The 25,635-nt window shown below is 35.8% G+C and overlaps 2 protein-coding genes across 3 annotated transcripts; both read left to right on the forward strand.

The window, feature by feature from the left end:
* The first annotated feature begins 1,733 nt into the window (after nt 1-1,733).
* Nucleotides 1,734-14,680, forward strand: ABCC5 (multidrug resistance-associated protein 5). Of its 2 annotated transcripts, none has more exons than XM_086438866.1 (12): nt 1,734-2,197; nt 2,497-4,725; nt 4,815-5,135; nt 5,262-5,348; nt 6,579-7,274; nt 7,614-7,778; nt 8,871-9,165; nt 9,820-10,034; nt 10,919-11,224; nt 11,861-11,924; nt 13,189-13,428; nt 14,095-14,680. In XM_086438866.1, exons 2-12 carry the CDS (start codon nt 2,680-2,682, stop codon nt 14,205-14,207), a joined length of 4,548 nt encoding a protein of 1,515 aa, XP_086294992.1. In that variant the 5' UTR covers nt 1,734-2,197; nt 2,497-2,679; the 3' UTR covers nt 14,208-14,680. The 2 variants fall into 2 exon arrangements, with proteins under 2 accessions (XP_086294992.1, XP_086294994.1); XM_086438868.1 differs by having other exon boundaries at nt 1,734-2,023.
* Nucleotides 14,681-17,266: 2,586 nt separating this feature from the next.
* Nucleotides 17,267-24,714, forward strand: LOC147403330 (NAD(P)-binding Rossmann-fold superfamily protein). Its single transcript, XM_086438869.1, has 12 exons — nt 17,267-17,459; nt 17,661-17,757; nt 17,939-18,003; nt 18,722-18,807; nt 18,913-18,997; nt 19,090-19,160; nt 21,007-21,138; nt 22,580-22,695; nt 23,008-23,131; nt 23,212-23,280; nt 24,110-24,230; nt 24,320-24,714. The coding sequence occupies exons 1-12, from the start codon at nt 17,363-17,365 to the stop codon at nt 24,460-24,462; spliced, it is 1,206 nt and encodes a 401-aa protein (XP_086294995.1). The 5' UTR covers nt 17,267-17,362; the 3' UTR covers nt 24,463-24,714.
* The last annotated feature ends 921 nt before the right edge of the window (nt 24,715-25,635 follow it).

Below are 25,635 nucleotides of genomic sequence, written 5' to 3' on the forward strand. Positions count from 1 at the left end.
GAGAAATATAAAAGAGAGACCATATATGTGGTGGGAATAGATCTTTTGCAGTCCATTTTTTCTCTAGTTCTCTGTAATTATTATAAATAATTGAGGTTCTGCCACATCATCAAGACAGTTATTTCCAATCGTTTAAACTTAAGAGTCAAAATAATTTTTTTTTTTAATATATATTTTATATTTCAATTTGGTCTAAACCATGAGTACAAGAGGATTAAATTATTATTATTATTTTTCCATGTGATGTTTGTCGAACGTAGAATAAGAACTATTGGAAAAGGGGGCTAAATAGGATCCATTCCCATATATGTTAGTTTTTGTAAAAGTTAAAAAATAATAATGGTTGTATGACCTTTTTTTAATTTTTGTTAACTACTTTAAAGGTATGGTTGAATGAGTAATTTTGATTTCGAAAATGACCATTTTAGTAATTTCCTCTTACTTTAAACTGGATTATATATATTAAAAAAAATGAACTATATGACAAAGTTCCGGAAAGAGACCCACGTCCACACGAGACAAAGGGGCCGACATGCATGACACACTTCATTTTCTCTTAAGTTGCACAAAAGCAAAATGAAAGTGAGGTCCTTTTGAAAATACATCCAAAAGAAGAAGTTGGCTACTTATACTTTTAACACCAAATTAATTATCCCATAAATTATTTTTATAATATCAAATAATGAAATTAAATAATATGTTTTGGTGTCGATGACCATTGCTTTATTTTTTTTATTTATAATCACACCCTTTTAAATTTCTCATCCTTTTTGAAAGAAGTTCATTGATTCTAGTTTCTACCAATGAGAGAAGCTCGAAGAGGAACTGATCATCAGTAAGAGAGAGAGTTTGAGGAAAAAAATCAAATATTGATTATAGTCAAATTATTGGCTTAGCTACCTCTTCATTGTTGTTTTTTAAAAATAAAAAATAATCCCATTTAATTAGTTTGACTATATCATTTTTTTAATTTATAATATTAAAAAAAAAAAATGGTATGAGCCAACCTCCATCTCTCTTGTAATCAACCCATAAAATCTTTAACCATTTTACCCGTGTAAGTAAAAATCTAAATAAAAACACTTCTCTGAATAGGAAAAGATAGAGATGTATTGTCATCACTAAAAAAAAATTATAGAATGATAATTAGCATATCAAACTACCATATTTAATTTTAATGTTTAAAACGGGAAAAGTTGGTCTGGCAATGTACGTTTTCTTAATGCATTAAAAGTCATCTTCAAGGATTTATCCCATAATTACTTAGTCCTTATGTGGGGAGGAGATTGCACATACCCTGATGATTAGTTCGGAGTTTTAAAAGACTAAGATACCTCGATTTCAAAAAAAATTAAAAAATAGAAAGAAAGAAGAATTATAACAATGATTCAATACTAGTCAACCTCTAATTTCTTCTCCAAACACTATCAATCTCTTTAATGTTCAAATCAGTCTATTCGTTTAGGTAAAACTCCAAATCAAAGAACTTCTTCAAACAAGAAAAAAGTAGAAAAGTGTGCCTAGTGATTATAAAAGAAATGATAATTTGCACATCAAACCACCAGATTTATTTTATTACTTGAAAAAAAGCTGGTTTTAACAACACTTTATGGGATTGTTTACTTAATATATTAATAGCAACAACATGCTATCTCACTCTCTCGTCACAACCCACAACCCACTACCTCCCACAACACTATTAAAATTTTAAAACCAGTTCTCTTAGTTTTCTAGGAAAAACAATCCCATAAAATATTCTTATATCCTCTTGTGATCTAATCTACCTTTTTCAGTATCTATTATTTATTTTGTATTATATATTATTCTGTCATTCAGTCCCCACCCTTAAAAGAGTCTTTAGATGGTTTTCAAGATCTCTCTCTTTCTTTCTCTCTATAAATGCAAAACTAACACCAGCACTTGATTTAAAGTCTCAACTAACAAAACCCATTTGATTCTCTTAAATCACCCAGAACTCGGAAGGGGTGATCTTTCTTCCGTCCTTTAAATGACCCCAAATCAAGTAATCTTTTTATTCCATCAAAGCGAATTTTGTTCTAGATTTTCTTTATTTTAAATTCAGAATCTGCTTCTGCTTCTGCTGCTGTTGCTGCTGTTCTTATCACCACAGAGTGCAAGACAGCAGCCTCGGCATTCTTCAGTGCCTCGATTAACGATTTTTTCAGGACATACCCAGGTCTGAATTTTCAATTTTATCTTCTGGGTTTCTCTCAGATTTTGATTTTATCTCCTTTTGTCTGGTTTTGGCTCTGACTTTGATTTTTCAGAGATAGAAAAAAAAAAAAAAAATCTTGATTTCCAATTTTTTGTTGTTGTTGTTTTTTTTGTTTTGTTTTTGTTTGGATTTGGGTTGACGAGATACAACTTGATTTGTTTTAATGTTATCTCCAAAAACCCTATTTGTTTTCTCTTTAATTAGTGATTTGTCGTCAAGTTTGCATTTTTGATTCCATCTAACATCTGTTCATCATCCAGATGGTGAAATGCACCTAAAAGGATTCAAATTCAATTCTCTGTGCCACGAAATCGTTCACCGACTTGTTCTCGTTGACCTTCTTTGCTCATCATCATCACAGATTAACAACTACGATATTGGGTTTAATCCCAGTTTTCCTCAACAGATTCTCTTCTCAGTGTTCAACATTATTGTTTCCAGCAATGGACACCCTTTTGAGAGGATTTCAAGATTTACCCATGTTAGAGAAGATATCAGTTTCGATCCATTCGGTGTTCTTCGTTATATTTCTGTTCGTTCTATCGGCACGAGTAATATCTACTTTTATCACTAGGCTTCCCATCGTTAAGGAGGACGAATCGAATTCAAATTCGAACTCAATACCTATTTGGCTTGGTGAGGATGGAATTTTGAAGGTTGGTAATGGATTCAAGGTTTCAGTTCTCTGTTGTTTCTATGTTCTGTTTATTCAAGTATTGGTTTTAGGGTTTGATGGCACCGGTTTAATAAGAAAAGGGGTTCATGGGGAGAAGAGAGATTGGTCTCTTCTATACTTGCCTGTAGTTCAAGGGTTAGCTTGGTTTGTATTGAGCTTTTCAGCTTTACAGTGTAAATTCAAGGTTTTGGAGAAATTCCCATTGTTGCTTAGATTATGGTGGTTTGCGTCATTCATAATGTGTATGTGCATTCTTTATGTCGACGGTAAAGGGTTGTTTGGAAATGGGTCCGATCACTTGAACTCACATGTTTTAGCTAATTTTGCTGTCACCCCAGCCCATGCTTTCCTATGTTTTGTTGCAATTCAAGGTGTCTCAGGTATACAGATATGTAGAAACAATGACCTTCAACAGCCATTGTTATCAGAAGAAGAACCCGGTTGTCTTAAGGTGACCCCATATAATGAAGCAGGTGTCTTTAGTCTTGCCATACTTTCTTGGATGAGTCCTTTATTGTCGATTGGTGCGAAGAGACCTCTTGAGCTCCGGGATATCCCTCTTTTGGCACCAAAAGATCGGTCCAAGACATGTTACAAGATTTTGAACTCGAATTGGGAGAAATGTAAAGCCGAAAACCCTTCTAAGCAGCCCTCACTGGCTTGGGCGATTTTCAAGTCATTCTGGAAGGAAGCAGCCGTGAATGCTGTCTTTGCCGGAGTAAATACTCTCGTTTCTTATGTTGGTCCTTACCTCGTAAGCTACTTTGTCGAATATTTGGGCGGCAATTCGACCTACGCCAATGAGGGTTATGTTCTAGCTTCGATCTTTTTCGTTGCTAAGCTAGTCGAGATCATGACCACTCGACAGTGGTACTTAGGGGTTGACATCTTGGGCATGCATGTGAGATCAGCTTTAACAGCCATGGTGTACCGAAAGGGGCTCAAGCTTTCGAGCTCATCCCGCCAGAGCCACACAAGTGGTGAGATTGTAAATTACATGGCGGTTGACGTTCAAAGAGTTGGTGATTACTCTTGGTATCTCCATGACATATGGATGCTTCCTATGCAAATTGCACTCGCTCTAGCGATTCTATATAAAAACGTGGGAATTGCCGCAGTGGCTACGTTAATTGCGACCATCGTCTCCATTGTTGTTACGGTTCCTCTGGCGAAGATGCAAGAAGCTTATCAAGACAAGTTAATGACTGCTAAGGACGAGAGGATGAGAAAGACCTCTGAGTGCTTAAGGAACATGAGGATTCTAAAGTTGCAAGCGTGGGAGGATCGGTACCGATTGATGTTGGAGGATATGCGGCAAGTTGAATTCAAATGGCTTCGGAAAGCCCTCTACTCACAAGCTTTTATTACGTTTATCTTCTGGGGCTCCCCAATATTTGTTTCGGTGATCACTTTCGGCACTTGTATACTATTGGGTGGTCAACTTACTGCTGGAAGCGTTCTCTCTGCTTTGGCAACTTTCAGGATCCTCCAAGAACCACTTAGGAATTTCCCTGACTTGGTCTCAATGATGGCTCAGACTAAAGTCTCTTTGGATCGCATTTCGGGATTCTTACAAGATGAAGAGTTGCAAGAAGATGCCACAGTTGTTCTTCCTAGGGGCCTGACCAACGTATCCATCGAAATTAAAGATGGTGAGTTCAGTTGGGACCCTTCGTCTCCAAGGCCGTCATTGTCAGGAATACAAATGAAAGTTGAAAAAGGAATGCGTGTCGCTGTTTGTGGCATGGTTGGTGCTGGAAAATCGAGTTTCCTCTCTTGCATACTTGGGGAGATACCTAAAATCTCTGGAGAAGTAAATATTCTTCATTTTTCTGTTCTTAGAATCTTATATCTTTACATTTTATGAATACTTTTCTAATAGATAAATGGCTTGTTTTTTAGGTTAAAATATGTGGGTCTGCAGCTTATGTCTCTCAGTCGGCGTGGATACAATCTGGAACCATAGAGGAAAACATTCTTTTTGGAAGCCAAATGGACAAGGCAAAGTACAAAAATGTTATCCATGCATGCACATTGAAAAAGGATTTGGAACTTTTCTCACATGGAGATCAGACCATCATTGGTGATAGAGGCATAAATCTCAGCGGTGGCCAGAAACAAAGGGTTCAGCTTGCCCGGGCACTTTATCAAGATGCGGACATTTATCTGCTTGATGATCCCTTTAGTGCCGTTGATGCACACACTGGGTCGGAACTATTTAGGGTAAGACATAATTTAACTCATTTGTCAAGTATGTAGATCTGAATTACTCTCTCTTCTGAAGTTTCGGCTAAATGAAACAATGGTTTTAATGAGGATTTTGGCTAAACAAATAATGTGGTACTGCAGGAATACATATTGGCAGCACTGGCTTCTAAGACAGTAATTTTTGTTACTCATCAAGTCGAGTTTCTGCCTTCTGCAGATTTGATACTGGTATGTGATCCATTGTATATGATGGCAGAACTAGGATGATAGCCGGGTAATGAAATTTAGATTTTGATCATGCCTTTTGTGCTATATTTAATAAATGGAAAAGATTTGCTGTCCTTGCCTCATTTAAGAAGTAATGTTCCTCTAGGTAGAGAGTACACCTAACATAAAATTAGAACGAAACTTCTTGTTGATCTAATAAACGTGAGACATTAGTGTATTTTTTTGATGGGTAGGGACTTGAACCCATGACCTTAAAGTTGACATGTCAAACGACTGAGCTATGGGTCTAAGCTGTGACATTAGCTGGTTGATTTATATTTTTTTTTTTTAGTTCTGCGCAAATTGATTTATATTTTTTCAGATGAACATTAGTTAGTTTTCTCAGAGTAGAAGCCAGATATAAGTTCACTACGAGTGTAGGATACTGTTTAACCATGCCCTGTAAATTTTTTTTTTTGTTATACAATGACCTCAGAAAACTATCTTGTTTTCTTATCATGATATGAGGAATGTTGTAAAGTTTCTTACTGCCAATAATCCGTAAACATTAGAGTTCGATTGGATTGACCGTAATTTAAAGGCTTGGAATAATACCTATCTTTATTTTTTTGATTAATGTGAAAAATTATATTGACCGAAGAGAACACAATCTATCGATCACATTTTCCAAAAAAATGGCATCCTTCTTGTGTCGATGCCTAATCCGGGGTATAAGGTTTCTGATACAACATCTTTGAGATAAATATTTTTTTTAAACTGATCAGTGCTATATTCTTTTGTGCTGGTGATTTCCTGATTAGTGATTTATGTCTTCTTTTGTATCCAAGTATATTTGTTCAATTTTATGTAATTATACCTGTTGAAATTGCAGTCTTAATTTTGCTGAAGCAATAGATAAAGGTTAAGGTTAAAGCATTGCTGAGTGAAGTTTCTTATCCAACACACTTTGTTTGGAAAATTACCAAAAGAGGGTTACATTTTTTATTAATTACAAAAAAGATTCTATAAGTGGTTTTAAAACGTTGGACAGTCCAGACTCGAGAGAGTTACTAAAACGCTGAACAGTCCAGCCAATAAAGTTGTTTTGTGTAACTTCCAAAAAAATAGTATTTTTTCAATAATTAATGTAAATATTGGCGCTTTTTATTGGTAGTTTTCCGCACTTTGTTAGATCGCACAGTTTTGAAATAACTAAATATATCTTACTCAGTTGCTCCGCCATCCGTGCAGGTCCTTAAGGAGGGTCATATAATACAGGCGGGAAAATACGAAAATCTATTACAAGCTGGAACTGATTTCAAGGCATTGGTTTCAGCTCACCATGAAGCAATTGAAGCGATGGATATTCCTTCATGCATGTCTGAAAATTCCAATGAAAAAGTTCCTCTTGATGGTTCTGTTATGTTGAGTAAAAGATGTGACTCAATGGCTAGTAGTATTGAAAGTTTAGTGAAGGAAGTACCGGAAAATGAATCAACTTCGGGCCTAAAAGCAATTAAGGAAAAAAAGAAATCAAAACGCTTGAGAAAAAAACAGCTTGTTCAAGAAGAGGAACGCGAAAGAGGAAAAATCAGCATGAAAGTGTATTTGTCATATATGGCTGCAGCATATAAAGGGTTATTGATACCACCAATTTTACTTTCACAGATACTGTTTCAGGTTCTCCAAATAGCCGGCAATTGGTGGATGGCTTGGGCAAATCCACAAACCAAAGGAGACCTACCTAAGACAAGTAGTACGGTCCTTCTTGTTGTTTATATGGCCCTTGCTTTTGGAAGCTCATGGTTTGTATTCATTAGAGCCGTTCTCGTAGCCACATTTGGTCTGGCAGCTGCACAGAAGTTTTTCATAAAGATGCTTAGAAGTGTCTTTCGGGCACCAATGTCGTTTTTTGACTCCACCCCGGCTGGACGGATCTTGAATCGTGTACGTTTTCTGCTATAATTGGAAAATATTTACTTTTATTGAAGAGTCACAATCCAGTATGGTTTCCCGTTCCTATTTATTGGAACGGTGTCATGTGACATGCTTTAATTGGAGTTTAAAACACCTCGGGCTCCTAACCAAGCTGTGCACGCAGCCCAATGAGTTTATTCTTCAATCAAAATGTGCCATGTAGGCACTGTTACTATTTAATAGAAACATGACTCCTTACTGAATCCAAAGTATTTATTGAAAACCCATTCAAAAATTAGATTCAAGATATATGATGGTTCTTTGTGTTCCGAATAATTTAGTGTCATGGATTCATTCTTGAATTACCAGGTGTCTGTAGATCAAAGTGTCGTGGATCTTGATATTCCTTTCAGACTTGGTGGATTTGCTTCGACAACAATACAACTTCTTGGTATAGTTGCTGTAATGACAGAAGTTACATGGCAAATCTTGCTTCTTGTTGTCCCAATGGCCATTGTTTGTTTGTGGATGCAGGTAATCAAATGAATCCTGGCCTTCTAGATCTACAATCTAAATTATGAGAGCTTCTATTGGCACCCCAACTTTTACTTATTACACCTCATTTAAAAACAAAGAAAATAAGTGAATGATTGAGAACAAGTAAAAGTTGGAGTGCCAATAGATGCTTTCTCATTTTTTTGGCTAGATTTCTACTTTTTGGGTTTCGGATTTTATATGAGCCTAATCATAATTGTAAACCACTACTGAAATTGTTTGAACGAGTGTTATGATGTTTTGTAATGTTGAGATTATAATTTGAGCCAAACCTTTGTAGTGTTTGAAGATTGCGTTTTAATCTTTAATGGTGGAATGAGATAAATAATTTTAGAAATTTAGATGTAATAAGTAGAAGTTGGGGTGCCAATAGCAGCTCTCTAAATTATTCATGTGCAATATCCATAAAATAATGAAGATTGTATGTGTGTTTTTGTCAACTCTGTATCTCTACGTTGAAAATTTAATGATGCTCTTTACTTGGGTCTATGGAAAAAAAAAAAAAAGGAGAGTTGAAATGTGAGTGCACACAAGTCGTTTTGTTCTTTTGCTTTTCTAATATAACATTACACCGGTAAAAAAAAAAAGAATTAGAGATTGCTGACATTCTATCTTCATCATCAGCGAACCCTAAACACAAAAACCGCGGTCGACTGAATGTATCCTATTCCTTCATTCAATTCTTTCTTAACTCTAAAACCATCTCTAAGTCTTCACATTTGAAGTGATGGGACGAGTCCTAAGCTCTTGGATTGACTTCTTTACTTGCACTTGCCATCCTGGTGTGAGAACGCCTTGCTTACTTCTCACCCCAACTGAGAATTGTTGTTGCACGTTGTTGTCTAGAGGACACATGGTGAAACCATGTCATTTGCATCTCACCCACTTGAACTTTTCATAGGATCATTGCACTGGAATTCTACTTGATTAATAGAGAGTAGCCATGGTTTGGTTGTGAATTTCACGCATTTTTATATTGATTGGTGCAAGTGCAAATTGGAAGTTCAAAGCATTTTATTTTAAGGTACTGGAGCATATATATCCGTTTTAGGTTTCTATCTGTGAATGCAGAAATACTACATGGCTTCATCAAGGGAGCTGGTTCGCATTGTTAGCATCCAGAAATCTCCAGTCATCCATCTGTTTGGGGAGTCGATTGCTGGAGCGGCTACGATTAGAGGCTTTGGTCAAGAAAAGCGGTTCATGAAGAGGAACCTATACCTTCTTGATTGTTTTGCTCGCCCATTCTTTTGCAGCCTTGCAGCCATTGAATGGCTCTGCTTACGCATGGAGTTACTCTCAACTTTCGTATTTGCGTTCTGCATGTTTTTGCTTGTGAGCGTTCCTCATGGAAGTATCGATCCAAGTATGTAAAGCTTTTACACCTTCCCTTGGTATTTGATACTTCTGCTTATTCTCATGAAGAGATGTTCTGAAGTTGTTTTAGGCCCAGTTTGGATAGAAGTAGAAGTAGCTTTGGGAGAAGGTAACTTGTAGAAAGTAGTTTCCTTTTGCTTTTTAAAAAGTTAGGATTTTTAATATTTAAAAGTAGTTTTCTAAAATGAATCCAAACGAACTTTTTAACTTTTAAAAGTAAACAAAAGTTACTTTTTTGTGTGTATATCCAAACGGGCTCTTACAATTAAAAGTCTAGAACACTCCTTTTCATGCATTTTCTGTGCATACAACAGTATTTGTGTAGTGTGTTGGGACAAGGCTTAGATATTGTTTGTGGTTTAGTTAATGTGTGCCCTTAGGGCACACGTTAAGGTGCATTAAATACACCTTGGAATAAGCATTTGCGGATATTTTTGGTAAAAACAATAATTCTGAGGGCAGTTTTGGTACAAAAATCAATTCCCAAGGTGTATTTAATGCACTTTAATGTGTGTCCTCAGGGCACATTTTAACAAAACCCTTGCTTGTGAATCTATGATGATTTGTTTGGTGTATGAAGAGAAGATAAATGTAAATTTTAATTTCATGCTCATTGATTGTGTTAATTGCTGCTTCTGTACAGGTATGGCAGGTCTTGCAGTGACATATGGTCTTAATTTGAATGCACGCTTGTCACGGTGGATACTAAGCTTTTGTAAGCTCGAAAACAAAATTATTTCTATCGAACGTATTCATCAGTATTGTCAAATTCCAAGTGAGGCTCCATCTGTTATTGAGAACAATCGCCCTCCATCTTCATGGCCAGAGAATGGAACCATTGATCTTATTGATTTGAAGGTATGGACTTGTAGTTCATTCCAATTCTTGGATAAAGTTCCATGCGTTGTCTTACAAATATTAGCTTGAATCTGATGCAATTTTTTTTATTTATAGTGAGTATAAATTTCATTTTACCAGGAGAAAAGTACTAGTCCATCCTAGAGGTTGAGGAGACCTACTAAGTAAATAGAGAAGCAAATTAATACACTCCAAGATTCCCCAATATGAGAATCTGAACTTACTTAAGAACCGCCGGTACTTATGAATCAAGGTCCAACCGTTAAAACCGACCAACTTGATGAAAACCAACCGGTTCTTAAAATTGAAAAAAACTCTCTTAAATAAGATTTTAAAGATGTGGTCCATAAAGTTTGCCTTCTTTTTGTAGGTAGAACTGAGGTTAAGACTATTCCAGTGAAGGTTCCGTGTTTACTCTCAATTTTTTGAGTAATTAAGAATTACCAATGATCATGAAACAGAAAAAGTCGTCCTCGGATTAAACAAGAAATTAATTCATTGTTCATCTCTTTGGAGATACATATCTTTGGATAATTTTACCATAAATTGCTTTTCTTTCTGAAATTTCTAATAGTAATGAAGACCAAACTGAAAATCACTGCTACAATAGCAACGTCATCTTTGGAACTCTAGAATCCCAAAATGACTATCTTGGCCATTCGGACTTCGGGATAAAATTGGGTTATCTTTTAGGTTTTTTAAATATCAATAAAATATTTTAGGATGAAAATTATATTTCTTTGTTGGCATTTATGTAATCGTCAGCATTCCATTTGTTTTTCTTGTTTAGCTTTCAGCCTTGAACTTGTAATAGTTTGGCTGGAAAGAATTACTTCAATTGTATTTACTCCTTCATTGTTTGCGTAATGGTATTTTATTGAAAGGTTCGTTACAAGGAGAGCCTACCTGTGGTCCTTCACGGTGTAACATGCACATTTCCCGGTGGTAAGAAAATTGGGATTGTCGGGCGCACTGGAAGTGGTAAATCTACTTTGATTCAGGCTCTCTTCCGATTGATTGAACCTGAAGGTGGGAGGATCATCATAGACAACATTGATGTTTCAACGATTGGACTTCATGATCTTCGTGGACGTTTGAGTATCATCCCTCAAGATCCAACTTTGTTTGAAGGGACCATTAGGGACAATCTTGATCCCCTTGAAGAGCATTCTGATCATGAAATTTGGCAGGTAATAGAGAATCCCATAAAACCTTGACTTTATTTTCTAAGGAGTGTGTGCTTATATTGCTAGACCAACGTTTTTATGACATCTTTAATATTATAATGAGAGAAGGCAGGGTAGAAGTAGTTCGACACCAAAATTTGGATCTCACAAATGCTCGCACTTTTATATTTAAAATCATGGTCATTTTGGTAAAAAGAAAGAAAATTGGAATCCAATGACCCTATGATCACGTTGATTAGTTTTCAAAATTATAAAAATATCGTTTTTTACTATGTAATCTTAAAAAACCTTTTAAAGTAAAAAAATAGAATAAAATGAAAGGTACAACTGCGATAGCAACCTGACAGCAATCAATCTTCGATTTCTAACTCAAATAGTTCACTCTCATAGCCAATTATTCTAGAGCTTTTCTCAAAAACCCAAATTGAAGAGCTTCTTTTGAGAAGAAGAAGAGATGGAAAAGAAGGGGTGTGGTCATTAAGAAATAATTGTAATTTTTTTTTTCATTTTTTGGTGTGTTATACAAGATAGTTAGTGTAGAAATATAAGCTTCCCATCTAAATTGTGTTCCAATTTTTTTCATTGCTTTTGATAAGTGAATTGTGTTCCAATTTTGATCCTAAGTTGGTTTTCTCTCAGGCTCTTGATAAGTCTCAACTTGGAGATATTATCCGCCAAAAGGAGCAAAAGCTTGACACTCCAGGTATGTTCTCCGTATATTTTGTTATAATGCAGGAGCACACACACACACTTATATAAACACAGCGGTTAGTTCCACCGTTGTTATAGTTTTGTGGAGGATAAACGTCTCATTTGGCTACAATGAAAGGGTCCACACTACCCTACCTTAATCTTTATTGGCTCTCCTCTTCACCCCTTCAACTTTATTGTCTATCTTCTCCTCCCCTTCTCTTATTTCAATAATATCCCTCCAATTTTACTATCTTTCCTCTTTTACCTCTTTAACCCCAATGAGGATGCCTGTGCCCTTTTACTCCATTTTTTAATAATACCTTTCCAACTTTATTATTTTTTCTCTTTTACCCCCTTAAACCCCAAAGATTTTTTAATAATATCTTTCCAAGTTTGTTATTTTTTTGCTTTTACCCCCTTGACCCCAAAAAGGATGCCCGAGCCATAGGTGTGAGTTAACTCGTGTGTGTGTGTGTGTATATATATATATATATATATATAGGATTAGGATCCGTATACACATAAAGTTACAACGTGTTTTGTCTTATATGGGCAAAAAAGTTCAGAATGGGCTGATTTTTTGTGAGGATGATCTTATCCTCTTGCCAAAAATCAGCCAATTCTGAAACTTCTAGCCCCATGTTTACAAGTTGAAGAATTTTGGACCGTCCATTTTTTGTAAACCACTTTTGTTAGGGTTAAAAGTTTTGGAATGGGTTGATTTTTTGCAAGGGTGATCCCCTCACCATAGAGATCATCCTTACAAAAAATCAAGAGACGTCGCCAAAGCACCTGTTTTCGTCGAAAACTCGAAAGTTTTTACGTTTATTTAAATGCTCGTATCTCATTGTCCATTCAATTGGGTAGATTTGTAACATATACCCACTCATCCGTACGAATGTTAGCTACTTCACCATGTCCCCTGATTTCATCCGCGAGACAAAAATCCTTTCTGAAAAACGTGATTTCTGTGTAGGTACACCATTTTCGAGGCAAGACACCCATTTATTCAAATGGTCGTATCTCATCAGTTTTTCGTCGCTTTTTAATGTAATCTAATGCCCAATCGTCCGTATTGAAAATTCACACGTTTGTTGAGCAAAAAAATATCATAGAGATCATCCTCACAAAAAATCAGCCCATTCCGAACCTTTTTGCCTGTATAAGACAAAAACATTGTAGCTTTATGAGTAGCTTTATGTGTCTACGGATCCTTACCTATATATATATATATCAAACTGTCTTTTTTAGCTAATTTCATATGAAAATGGCAGTGCTGGAGAATGGAGAAAACTGGAGTGTTGGGCAGCGGCAACTTGTCTCTTTGGGAAGAGCTTTGCTGAAACAGGCACGAATATTAGTGCTTGATGAGGCAACGGCTTCAGTTGATACAGCCACAGATAATCTTATCCAGAAAATTATCCGAACTGAGTTTAAGGACTGTACTGTCTGCACTATTGCTCATCGTATACCAACTGTTATTGACAGCGATCTAGTTCTTGTCCTCAGTGATGGTAAGTACTAAGTACTCATATCTCTGAACGTACCTTTCAATAGAAGAGGCCGAAGAGGTCAGTGTACTTGAGAGTGGTCTAATTACTCTAATAGAATTAAAGGATATTAGCGGCTTAGAGACTCTCTAGCTGGTTGACTAACTGATCTAATGGATTGAAACCTTGAGAGATGCCTCTCGGTGTTTTGATGAAAATTATAGATGCCTCTCTCTGTTTTGACGAGGGCATTTAGGTCATTCGCTCTTATTTTCTCGTGGAAGACCATGGTCAAGAGATATATCACCAGTTTGAAAAACTGGGGTATGGGTATCTCTATTTTTCACCAAAACCCCGAGGGGTATCTCAACATTATCCGATTAGAAAAGCACCCGAGCCAGCTTTCAGAGTATTCTATTAAAAATCCTATTCAATTCTCTTACTACAGGAAAATGGTAATTTTATGACATTTTAAGGTCAATTCTAAAATTTGAAATTTTGAAATTTACTTACATAATTGTGATGACTTGGCTCTGGACATTGTGGAATCAAGGAACAGGATTCGTTTAGCCGACCCAAACCCAATATCCCATCTCAATAATTATTTATTTTCACAAAAAAAGAAAATGAAAAAGATGATGCCTCTTGCCCATGGAGCGACATCACAATCTGTGGACATGGTTTTTGCAGGTCGAGTTGCGGAATTTGATGCTCCAGCACGATTATTGGAGGACAATTCATCCATGTTTCTAAGGCTGGTGTCGGAGTATTCTACTAGGTCAAGTAGCATTCCAGATCTTTGAAGTGTATGGCTAACCCCTTAACCTTCAAGGAATAACCACAATAGCAGAGGATTACATTAGCAAAAACCAACCGCAACTGCTCCCCGGACCACAGCATTTGGCAGTTCGGATGAGAATGTGAGGAACCCATTGAGAAAAGAACACTTATCATTTGAGCAATTATGGGTGAATCTTCCACTTTCGAGCGGATTTGGGGAACAATTGCATGGTTTACGAAAATCTCTAATAAAATGTGAATTGGGTCTGTTAGGGTGTAGCGGTCGGGGTAATAGTCACCAATTGAAGAAATTGATGGCTTTTTATTTTTATTTTTTCACTCGCAGTTTTGGTAGCAAATCAAGTTCAACATTTTGAAGAATATGTAGAGCCATTGAGTCGTGTCTATTCCATAATGCTGCAATGCAACTGTGAACCAATTCTGTTATTAACATTTATGCAAATATTCGAGTCTGAAGTTGCAGTTCTTTTGTTTCCTTCATCATTTTCGAAACTCATATAGCACCAATGATTTGATGGGTCTTGTATGAATGTTTCCTTGGCCATTGTTGACCTCATCAAATGGTCTGTCTGATCATTTGTTCTATATCACATTCTTTAATGCACCAAGAACAGAAGAGAAAACAAGCTGTGGCCGTGCTTGCTTGGCAGAGAACATTTATTTGTGCATCGTCGAGTTAAATGAGAGCACATTTCATGGGTTTTGGTGTATATTTGAGATGCCCGTTCGTCGGACCAAAGATGACACCGATGATTGACATTTGGAGGCCAGATGTGCTAGAGATTTGAAAGTATTTTTCATCATTGGGGGGTTCATGTACAAAGTTATTGATAGATTTCAAGCTGAGAATGAAAATCTCAAGTATCCATCAAATTAAAATGATTTATTGATCCTTGGTATATAGTCCCATTTTGCCAATATAATCATACCAAAAGAGTACAAGACATAAATATAACACCTACGCATAGTAGAACTGAAGATAATGAAAATGGCCACCAAGGGTTCTTTTACACCTAAGGATATGCTCCCAAAAATCAATCTTTGATCTAAATCATCATAATTCATATATCATTTGTTTTCTCTCATAATAATCGCATGACTTCTCATATATGTTCTTAATTATCTCTTATATTCATTTTGGACACATTGCTTTTCTCAGTCATTTCCTTTGGTTTAACTTTAAAAGCATTTGTACATATCCTTTCTCTAACTAAACAGTTAAATTTTCATGTTTTTTCTCAAATTGCTCTATCATTTATTTAAGTAGAAAGATTACCATGAATTGCCATGGAACTTGAAAGTGTTCCATACCTTTATAGAAGGTGAGTTATATAGTAGAAAATCCTTGAACTTTCTGCCCAAAGTTCCACTGATTTTCACTCCCCAAAATTTTTCTCATCTTTAAGAGTTTTTGGCTAACAAATTGAAGACGAAAGCATCTAGGCCATTTTCTATTAGTCTATGATAGAAGACTAAGTCCAAGGGGCATGTCATTCGTTCGAAAACATTAACACTTCATTTGACTTGAGAGAAATGGGGAGTAGAGAAGTGAAAAGAATCGATTTTCTCTCCATTTCTTTTGCATGAGAAGTTAAATGAGGAGAGAAGAGAAAGCGGAAGAGAAAATTGTTCAATTTTTTTCTCCCCCAGATTAAAGAGATTTGAAGAGAAAGTGAGAAAATAGAACAATTTACTTTTTATTCTCTTATTTTTTCCTATCTATCCAAACAGGGTGGAGAGAAAGTTGTTTTCTGTTATCTTCTCTTCTCTTTGTTCCTCTCAATTAGGAGTGTCAATGGGTTGATTTTGGTTTGGTTCCTATGAATATTGGAACCATAACCTTTATATTTTATTGATTTCGGTTCTTGTCAGTTCCAGTTCCAGTTTTAGTTTTAAAATAAGTGGAACTGGAATCGAGACCATAAAAAATCACGGGTACCTATCGGTTTCAATTCTCAAAAATCGAATGAGAAAAATCATTATAAAAAAAAAAATCCTTCTAAAAAATAATATTATTTGTATAGTATCAACTTAATAATAATTTATTCCACTAAAATGATGGTTTAATGACTTTTATTTTCAAATATTAAAATTTATTCCTTTATAAGTAATAAATTTAAACAGAAATAACTCATCTTAAGCTTAAATTTTTAGTTTATGTGAAATTTGAAGAATTTTATATCATATATATTAATTTTAAAATATAGGATTACCTTGAATCATATATAATGTAAAAATAAATCGGTTATGAGTACCCGCGGGTATCCATTGGATAGAATCTAATGGTTTGGTTTCATATTAGACCCGACTCTGATCAATTCCAATAAAAAGGGAATCGGAACCGAGGTTTTCGATTTCGGTTCTGAGTAAATGGGTACCCATTGACACCCCTACTCTCAATCCAAATAGGCTCCAGGGTGTATTTCAAATAGGAAAATGCTGAAATGACAAAAAGCATTTACCGAGATTTTCACAACTCTGATGTGGGATGTGCACATAACCATAGATGTGTTTCCTTGTGATACAAGTAAAAATCATCTATGGTTATGTATGCATGTTCACGTCAGAATTGTGAGAATCACAGTAAATACTGTGTCACCCAACACGACTCTTTCAAATATTCTCCAGAACGTGGAGGATTTTAGTTGTATCCCCTGAAAATTTGCAATATTAGGTTTATCCCCTTACAATTTGTAAGATTAGGTATACCCTCTTGACCCAAAATTAAGTCTATTTTTATTCATGAATTAACAATCAAACTTGGACTTTATACAAGATATCCTTCAAAATTTAAATTAATAAATCACAATTTCAATAAAATCAAAATTTCGCAGTTAATTCATAAAAATAAAAAAATAAAAAAAAGAGAGAGACGTTACTTTTGATGAGGGGTAACTAATCATACATTTAGTTGGTGGGTAAACCTAATATCACTAATTTCTAAGGGGTATTACTGAAATTCCCAAAATTACTTGATATAAAGTGTAGGTTCACTAGTATACGCTCTATGCGCACGTTAGCACGGGTACACCGTCCATTTTCCAAAGTAACTATTTTCACCTCAGGTTCTTAACTTACCTTTCGCCTTCTCTTCTTCTTTCTTCCGAAGAGGGAATAAAACTAAAAAAATCAAAATCAAAATCTGTACGGAAGAAAGATGCAAGCCTACACGAGACGATTAGGGCAACAATATCCGAAGCTCTCACCTGTACTATCGTCTTTCAAATCAGTCTACAATCCAGTCTCCGAAAACTGTAATCGATCTTCTCTTCTTCTACGTTTCTAGTATTTCGATTTATTAATTATTCTCCCTTCAACAAAATTATCCCCCTTTTTTTTTTTTGTGTGTAATCTGTTATTTGAATTTAAATTTCTGCATTTCTACAGATTTCTTACTGCATTTTATCAAATTGATTTGGGGTATTTGTTTTCTGTAATACTGATCTTGATTTCAGATTATGGAGTTGATCATCCAAGGTTCGGATCTACACTTGCAACCAAGGGAGTAGGGCATCTTGTTCGAAAGGGGACAGGTGGAAGATCATCTGTTAGGTATGATTTTTTTCTCCTTTTTAGTTCTCTTAGATCGAGTTTTGATATACTGAAGTAGGATTGATGGAGCTACTTAGATAATCAAACGAGGAACGGAAATTATATTGTTTCATATTCTTTATTTCTCCAATTGTGGTTAAAAAATAAAAATAAAAATCAAATTATGCTTTTGATTGGGCAGTGGAATTGTCGCAACTGTGTTTGGAGCTACTGGGTTTCTCGGCCGCTATGTCGTGCAACAACTTGGTAAGTTTAATCATTTTTTTTTTGTGTGACTTTATTTGGTCCATTATGAGATCATGAGTTCAGCTTTGTATGTTAATTCCAGTCCCTACCAAGGGATGCATAAGCTAAAGAAGGGAAAATGTGTGTTGGGGGGGGGGGGGGGTGGACAGCTAAAAATGGAGATTTTATTTCTGAATTAATGGATGCAAGGATTTAGGTTGAGAAAGGTCCCAGGATGAGGTCTAGTGACATCTTAAGCTGAGAAAATGGTTTTTCAGCTACTTTTTCTTTGCTAGTAGAGATGAAGAAGGAAAGGATGAATTGGGAGGAGAGGAGTTTTTCAGAGAAAGTGAGTGTAGAGGCATACCAAGGAAAGGCTTGGCATTCTCTCTTTCCTTCTAATAAATGTTTATACTCACCAAATATATATATATTCTTCCCCCTACCAAGGAAAGGCTTGGCATTCTCATTAGAGAGAGTGCTTACCCAACAACCGTTGCCCACGGCGAACGTCTTTTTCTTCCTATGAGCCTTTCCCCTACCGAGGTAAGGCTTGGGATTCTCATCAGAGAGTGTGTTTACCCAACGACCCTTTCCCACGGCGAACATCTTTCTCATCCTATTAGCATTTCCTGACGCATGTCTATGCCAACTTAATGGGGTACAAGCCATATGACAGTCTGAGGCGGGACATTGTCTCTTTTGCACCTTAGCGTTCATAAGCTTTTCTGGTCTGCAGCTAAAATGGGATCTCAAGTACTGGTTCCTTTCCGAGGTTCCGAGGATTCTCACCGGCATCTCAAATTGATGGGTGACTTGGGCCAGGTACAACTATAGATGTTTGATGCACATTAAATTTCATGTTTCTATTGGTTCCTTTTATTCTGTGAATATATTATATTTTGACTTTTTCGTATCTAATGCATTCAGATAGTTCCGATGCAATACAACCCAAGAGATGAAAATTCAATTAAGGCAGTAATGGCCAAGGCTAATGTCGTTCTCAATCTCATTGGTCTGTATTCACTTCAAAATTTATTTTTCATTATCGTGGATTTCCGAGAATCTTTAAAATTTCCATGCTGATTTAACTATCTGGACTGACAGGAAGGGAGTATGAGACAAGAAACTATAGCTTTGAGGCAGTGAATCATTCTATGGCTGAACAGCTTGCAATGGTAAGTTGCTGGTCGGGTCTTTGTTACCTTAATTTTTCTCTTAAATTCTGATAGTTTTTTGTTCTCTTGAACATCGGATTTCGTACGCATAATTCAGAAGCAGTTAAGAAATACTGTTTTTACAACTTGATTTTCTTGCAACACTTGCAGCACGGATGTTATTAAATTGTAGACTCTGTTACATGTTCATTGATTGGAAACGAAAAAAGAGTGTAGGAAGAAGAACCCAAGGATATTATACTGGAAGATTGTGGGCCAACTTTGAGGTGTGCCTTTGATTGCGGCTCATCGATTAAAGAAAATAAAATAGAAGGAAAAATTATCTTTACTTTAGATATATATGGAAGAAAAGAATATATGATCACGATATCACCATCTTATCCCATAAAACAATGGGAAAGAAAGAATGAAAAAAGGAATCTCGATATCACTTCACATCTACATGAGTAGGCATTGACTCATTTGATAAAGATTCCAACAAGATTCAAAACTTTTTTCAGACAAGCTAACTGAATTCTCCCTGTCTGTTCAATTCAATTCCAATCTAACTAGAGATGCTGGTCTTCTAATTATATTCATGGAAGGACTTATTAAAAATAACAATAATAATTATTATTATATTAATTGAAAGTTAGGTGTATGGCTTTTACAAGTGTATGAGTGTATCTCTACCGTTGCAAACAAAATCAGCTACATGCTCCATTCTTAAATTGCTTACAATGCTGAATCTATGATTATAACTACTTTTTTGCTTGCATAGTTGCCCAAGTATCTCATTGTCCAATCCTCCACACTTCCACAATAAATTAAAAGATCTGAGTTTCTGCAGACTTGACTTGATATCGACATAAAAATGCTGCTGCTTACTAAGATGATGCACTTAAATTGAGATTATGCGTAAGAGGGTGAAGATGAAACTATTTTCGGTCTGCCTGTGTTGTCTTAGCTGGACACTTGACATGCTCCATGTGTTGAGATAGACCCCTGCAGCTGGCCTTACACACTGGATGCCATGCAGCAAGCCGTTCTCCTACATCCATTTGGCATGATAAACTCACTTCTTATACCCTTATATTCAAGAGTAAGGAGTCAGTGGATTTCATACCAACTTTCTCTTCTCTAGTCAGCGGAATGAATCCTGTGGTGTGCACCGCTAATGATGTTGGTACCATTAGTCACTGGAGAGCAACGATGCACCAGTTATGTCAAAGGCCTCAACACAGGATAAGGAATCCTATTATGTGCACCATTAACATAATGAGCACCTTGGGCTAGAGCATGCATCATGGCATATGCGAGTTTATTTCTAGAAATTGCATTTGTGACTGCATATGCGCACATAAGGGTTGCATTTGACTAGAGTGGGTAGAAGATCCACCAACCTTTCCAGTCACTCAATTTTAGCTGAAAGCTGTTACTTTTTAAAATCCATTACCATTAAGGCCATTCAACAACGTGCATCTTACATCTTAGAATGAGACCCAACTGGGAGTCGAGTTCAAATGCAACCATACAATTTTCAAGACATATCTTAAAAAAGTAGCTTATATATATTCTTGGTTGATGGTCTATGCTGTTGTATTCATTTTTAGTGTAAAATTATTTTTTACGGAATGTGCTGTGAGTTTTTTCTGCACTTAATAATCTATTTTGCAGGAAATCTTCTTTTTTACACTGCTTCGTTGTAGCACTTCATTTTTAAATTTTAGCTTCCATTTAAGTTATATAATAGCTGATTGTGAACATATGCTTATCTATTTTACCAGGTTTCTTAACTAGTAGTATTGGATTAAATGCCAATCCGTTATAGATTATGTAATAAGGAAGATTTTGGCAACTTATGCAGATTGCTAAAGAACATGGTGGCATCATGAGATTTATACAAGTTTCATGCTTAGGGGCATCTCCATCATCGCCTTCCAGAATGCTAAGAGCTAAAGCTGCTGGAGAGGAAGCTATTTTAAGAGAATTGCCCGAGGTCAAACTTTTACTCTGCGTTTCTCTTGGCATTAATTTCCTTCTATTGATTTAAGAGAAAGTATGGTCTAGTTTCGTTTAAATTTGACATAAATAGTGGCAAAGCTGTAAAACTTGGAAAAATATGAACTAATAAAGTCACCTTTCTTTAACTATGTGAAATTTTGTCTATTAATCTGTTTTGCACTTTACATAATATTTTGAGTAGTTCTTTTTTTAATGTGGAGGTGTGGGGGGTGGTGCTTTATGTCCTAAAGCATGGAGTCGTAGGCCTCATGAGCATGTCTTTCTAAATCATTATTAAAAACAAAAGTCAGTTTTACTAAAATTGGCAAAGTAGCAGCATAGAAGAACGAGCAGAGTTTAGGGAAGGCTATGGTGAGCATAGGAATGGGAAAGCCCATGATTGGGGTAAATCACTGAGAAAGTTCGTAAGAGCATGTCTGGCTGGTGGGTTTTTAAACAAGAACTCGGCTTGGGAGTCAGTATCTTTTGGGTTTTGAGGGGATGGAAGATCCCATACAAGTCTGTGGTCAATCTATGTGGGGGACTATTTCCATTTGTGCTACCATCATAGGCTGATATGACAAGAATCTTGCACATAGCATAGAAAAGTTCAATGTGCATATCCTTAGATTTGTGCACAGAGTCCTAGGTTGGGTGCAACTAACGGTAATGGTAGAGAATGGTTGTGTTGTGTTAACATCTTGGAGCTACAATGTGTGCAGTGAGGTGTTTAGGGCACTCTAGCAACGCCTGTGTACAATTTGATGGCTCCATCTATCACCCCATTCATTATTGTTCTCGTCAAAAGTTTATTTTGATGGCTTAGTTTCTCCTCTATTTTCTTGAACAGTATTTACAAGACTCTATGGAACTTCCTTGAGTCTCTTATTATATAACCTAAATAGTTATGTTGCCTTAATGGTTCATGATATAGTGGCTTTATTCATTTTCAAAATTATTGTGTCAAGATACTTATAAAAAAAAATCATTGTGTGAAGATGGTTGTGACCATGAGAAAATTTTGTGGTTTTTCTGCTCAAGCTGACCTTCCTTAAAGTATTTTGTAATGTGTATTTAATGCAAAATTGATCATCAGAAAAAGATTTTTAAAAAAATTACTTGTATTTTCCACATTCGCCTTTTATCAACATCGCAGTTGAAGATCTTTCAGGAATTTATCATTCAAGTGTTGAAGTGTAGTTGAATGAACTCGATGATAAGTAGAAGCTTGATTCCTGCAGTGTTTTAGTAGTGGCCATTGCTTATAGGTCTGTTTTAGTTACTGAAGACATTACACACCTTGATCTTGCCTGGAGTGTAGAGGCTTGCCTGGAATAATTCATTGAGGCTAAAGTAGTACATTTTGTATCCATCCCTAATTCTCAAATCTTATTCTTGCTGCTAAAATAATTGTCGGTTTCATATTCCATTCACAGGCCACAATTATGAAGCCCGCTGTCATGATTGGCACAGAAGACCGGATTTTAAATACATGGGCGCATTTTGCAAAAAAATGGAGCTTTCTTCCACTCATCGGGGATGGGAGTACCAAGTATATATTGAACTTTTTAATTCCATGCTCTGTTGACCACAATTTCATTTAGAAAAGACAATAACAATAAGAATAGGTTGATAACACTATACAATCTTATTTAAGGTGCCACTAGCATAGTGGATAAAATCTATGGGTGAGGATACCATAGATGCCCACCATCAGTATTGAGTTACTGATCTTATTAAAAACAGGCGTACTCCGTGGCAACACAAAAAAAAAATTATCGATAAAAGAAAAAAAAAAAAAAGCATGAATCAAGTCTTGTTGAATTTGTGGACATACTTCTAATCTTTTTTTTTTCTTGGGAAGAATCCAACCCGTATATGTTTTTGATGTTGCTGCTGCAATTATTGCGGCATTGAAAGATGATGGTACAAGCATGGGAAAAGTTTACGAACTCGGGGGGCCTGAAGTTTTTACGGTGCATCAGCTGGTAATATATTTTTTTTCCATTTGTTTTTTTGTTGCATTCAGAGAGGGTAGGTTCTTGCTTAGTTCTTTAGTATGCTGCAGGCGGAGCTGATGTATGAAACGATCCGTGAATGGCCTCGCTATGTGAAGGTTCCATTTCCCATTGCGAAGGTACGCATATAAAATACCCACTTCAATTACCTACCACAATAATTGCACTGGAGGTCAACAAGTTTCTAGCACTCATGGTGAAGAGTGAGTGAGACAAAGAGTGGAATGACCACAATTATTTGGTCTCTAGGTCATCATTATCTGGCATCTTAGGTTTTTGTTATTTTGGTCATACTCTTCAAGTATATAATGTAATTTTATACCTATGGGGGAAAAGATAAGCTGATATGCATAAGAACAATATAAATATATAATAATATATAAAAAATTCATTTAAGGTTTTCTAGAGATGAACACTAAGATTCTTCACTGTAGTGCTGGGTTTTTCTTGCTTTGAGGAGGGCTGATTGGATATTGCCTTGTCCAAGTCATGTGTATATATTTGTTGCTTGGGTTCTTCTATACTAGTGAAGTATGCATGTGAAATTTCAATACTCCGTCAATTCTGTAGTAACATTATTTTTTTTTTCCTTACTTGCAAGCTAAGAATTTACATTTAGTGTAGGTAATGAAACATTTGCCTTGTGTTATGTTTTTTAAAGACATTATACTGCTAAATCCACTAATCCTAGTTTTTGAGGATCGATGAGTCTTAACACTCCTTGGTCCTTGCCCATGTTGGACTCTTAACACCTGTACTCGTATCAATGCAGCATAGGTGTGTACCTTACAATCTATTTTCTATTTTTATTTTTGCCACAAATTACTGAGTGAATTTTATGGTAATTTCTCAAAAAACAGTATCCTTACAATGTTATTTAAAATTTTTGCGGTTCATGATAATGCCTATCATGGGTTAACTGCTAACCGGTTTGAAAAATTATTTCAGGTTCTTGCTTCTCCTCGAGAATTATTACTGACAAAAGTTCCATTTCCTCTTCCAATCCCCACAATTTTCAATCTGGAAGAGATCAAAGCTCTCACTCTTGATACAGTAGTGTCAGAAAATGGTTAGTGCTCTATTATTTATCCTCTTTAATGTTCGTGTTTATTTTCGTTCATCCTTGTAATCATTATGTTTATTGGGTGCGTTCTGCAGCATTAACATTTGATGATCTTGGGATTGTGCCTCGTAAGCTGAAGGGATACCCTATCGAATTTCTTGCCGCATATCGCAAGGGTGGACCACAATTTGGTTCAACAATCAGTGAAAGAGCGTCGTCTCCTGATTCTTGGTCTTAAGGCTTTTGTTTTTGTTTTTGTTTTTTTTGCAATTCTTGTCATCTTCAATTTTGAGGTTCAGTAGTTGCACTACTGTGGACAAGACTCCTTTCAAGCAGGAATAAATTCCATCAAATACTGTCATGTTAATACCATTTATTTGTAACAACTATAGACTTTCAAGTACTGATCTGTATTTTCTTTTTCACAATGAACAACTTGTGATCACTATCTTAACATATATCATAGTTCTCTGATACTTTCGGATGAGTACATGACCTCTTTTCTTCTACAAACACCCGAAAATACTTAACCCACCCAGCAGGCTACCAGATACTAACCTAGAAAAGGAAGATATAATTTGGATCTCTGATTTTATTTCATTTTATGTAGTTTGATGCCCGTTAAGAAGGGTGTTAAATTGAGAGTATAATTAGCTAATTATAAAACTAAGTCCTAGAACTTTTAAATATATAACTTTACTATAATGGTGAAGTTTTCAACTTCATTAATTCTCTATTATAGGCTTTCTTCTGCTTTTTTTGTCTGGGTAAGCATCAGAAATATAATGTCCTAAATGTACTTAATATTCAGTTTGCTTCAGAGGATTGTTTTCTTCAAATTTTGCTATTAGACTTGTTATTTGCTCTCCAAGTGGCACATAAACTTACCTTGAAATCCCCATAATCTGAACACTATTTATTGGAAATTTTCACTTTTGAGCCAATTTTCTAAAAGAATCTCATAAAAAATGAAATTTATAATCCCATTTGGAGCCTTAATCCTCGTCTGATCTCATTATTTCTCCTAAATTAACCTTGGTGAAACTCTAGAGCCATCTTTCTAATTCTATAATTTGGAGAAACTCTTCTCAAAATCTCAAAAAATACTAAGTTGGAATCCCATTCTAATGATTCTTGCGGTTCTAGAGAATTCAACTATAGAAGAACTAGGAACGGAGAGCTTTCCGCCCTTTTTTGTCTGACTCTTTGGTCTTATGATCGTTGATTTTAAGAATGAATGATTGTCCTTCTCCAATTTTTTACACATTATATATAATTAATTAGAGGGCTCTTTCAAGTCCAACATGTCCAACAAACCATTGAGATAGCGGCTGGTGGAAATGTATAATGCAATCTAGGCAATCAGTTTCAATTTTTCGAAACAAATAAAAATGTTGGTGGAGCCGGTTGC

This window comes from Akebia trifoliata, chromosome 4, assembly GCF_017979445.1.
Source record: "Akebia trifoliata isolate Shusen 1 chromosome 4, ASM1797944v1, whole genome shotgun sequence".
NCBI lineage: Eukaryota > Viridiplantae > Streptophyta > Magnoliopsida > Ranunculales > Lardizabalaceae > Akebia > Akebia trifoliata.

Excerpts from the sequence above, each read along its gene's own strand:
- LOC147403330 (XM_086438869.1), top strand. The coding sequence starts at position 17,363 with ATGCAAGCCTACACGAGACGATTAGGGCAACAATATCCGAAGCTCTCA. Across the intron at positions 17,460-17,660 it reads CAATCCAGTCTCCGAAAACT|ATTATGGAGTTGATCATCCA; the intron begins GTAATCGATCTT and ends TCTTGATTTCAG. Across the intron at positions 24,231-24,319 it reads TACAGTAGTGTCAGAAAATG|CATTAACATTTGATGATCTT; the intron begins GTTAGTGCTCTA and ends TGCGTTCTGCAG.
- ABCC5 (XM_086438866.1), top strand. The coding sequence starts at position 2,680 with ATGGACACCCTTTTGAGAGGATTTCAAGATTTACCCATGTTAGAGAAG. Across the intron at positions 5,136-5,261 it reads CTGGGTCGGAACTATTTAGG|GAATACATATTGGCAGCACT; the intron begins GTAAGACATAAT and ends GTGGTACTGCAG. Across the intron at positions 10,035-10,918 it reads TTGATCTTATTGATTTGAAG|GTTCGTTACAAGGAGAGCCT; the intron begins GTATGGACTTGT and ends TTTTATTGAAAG.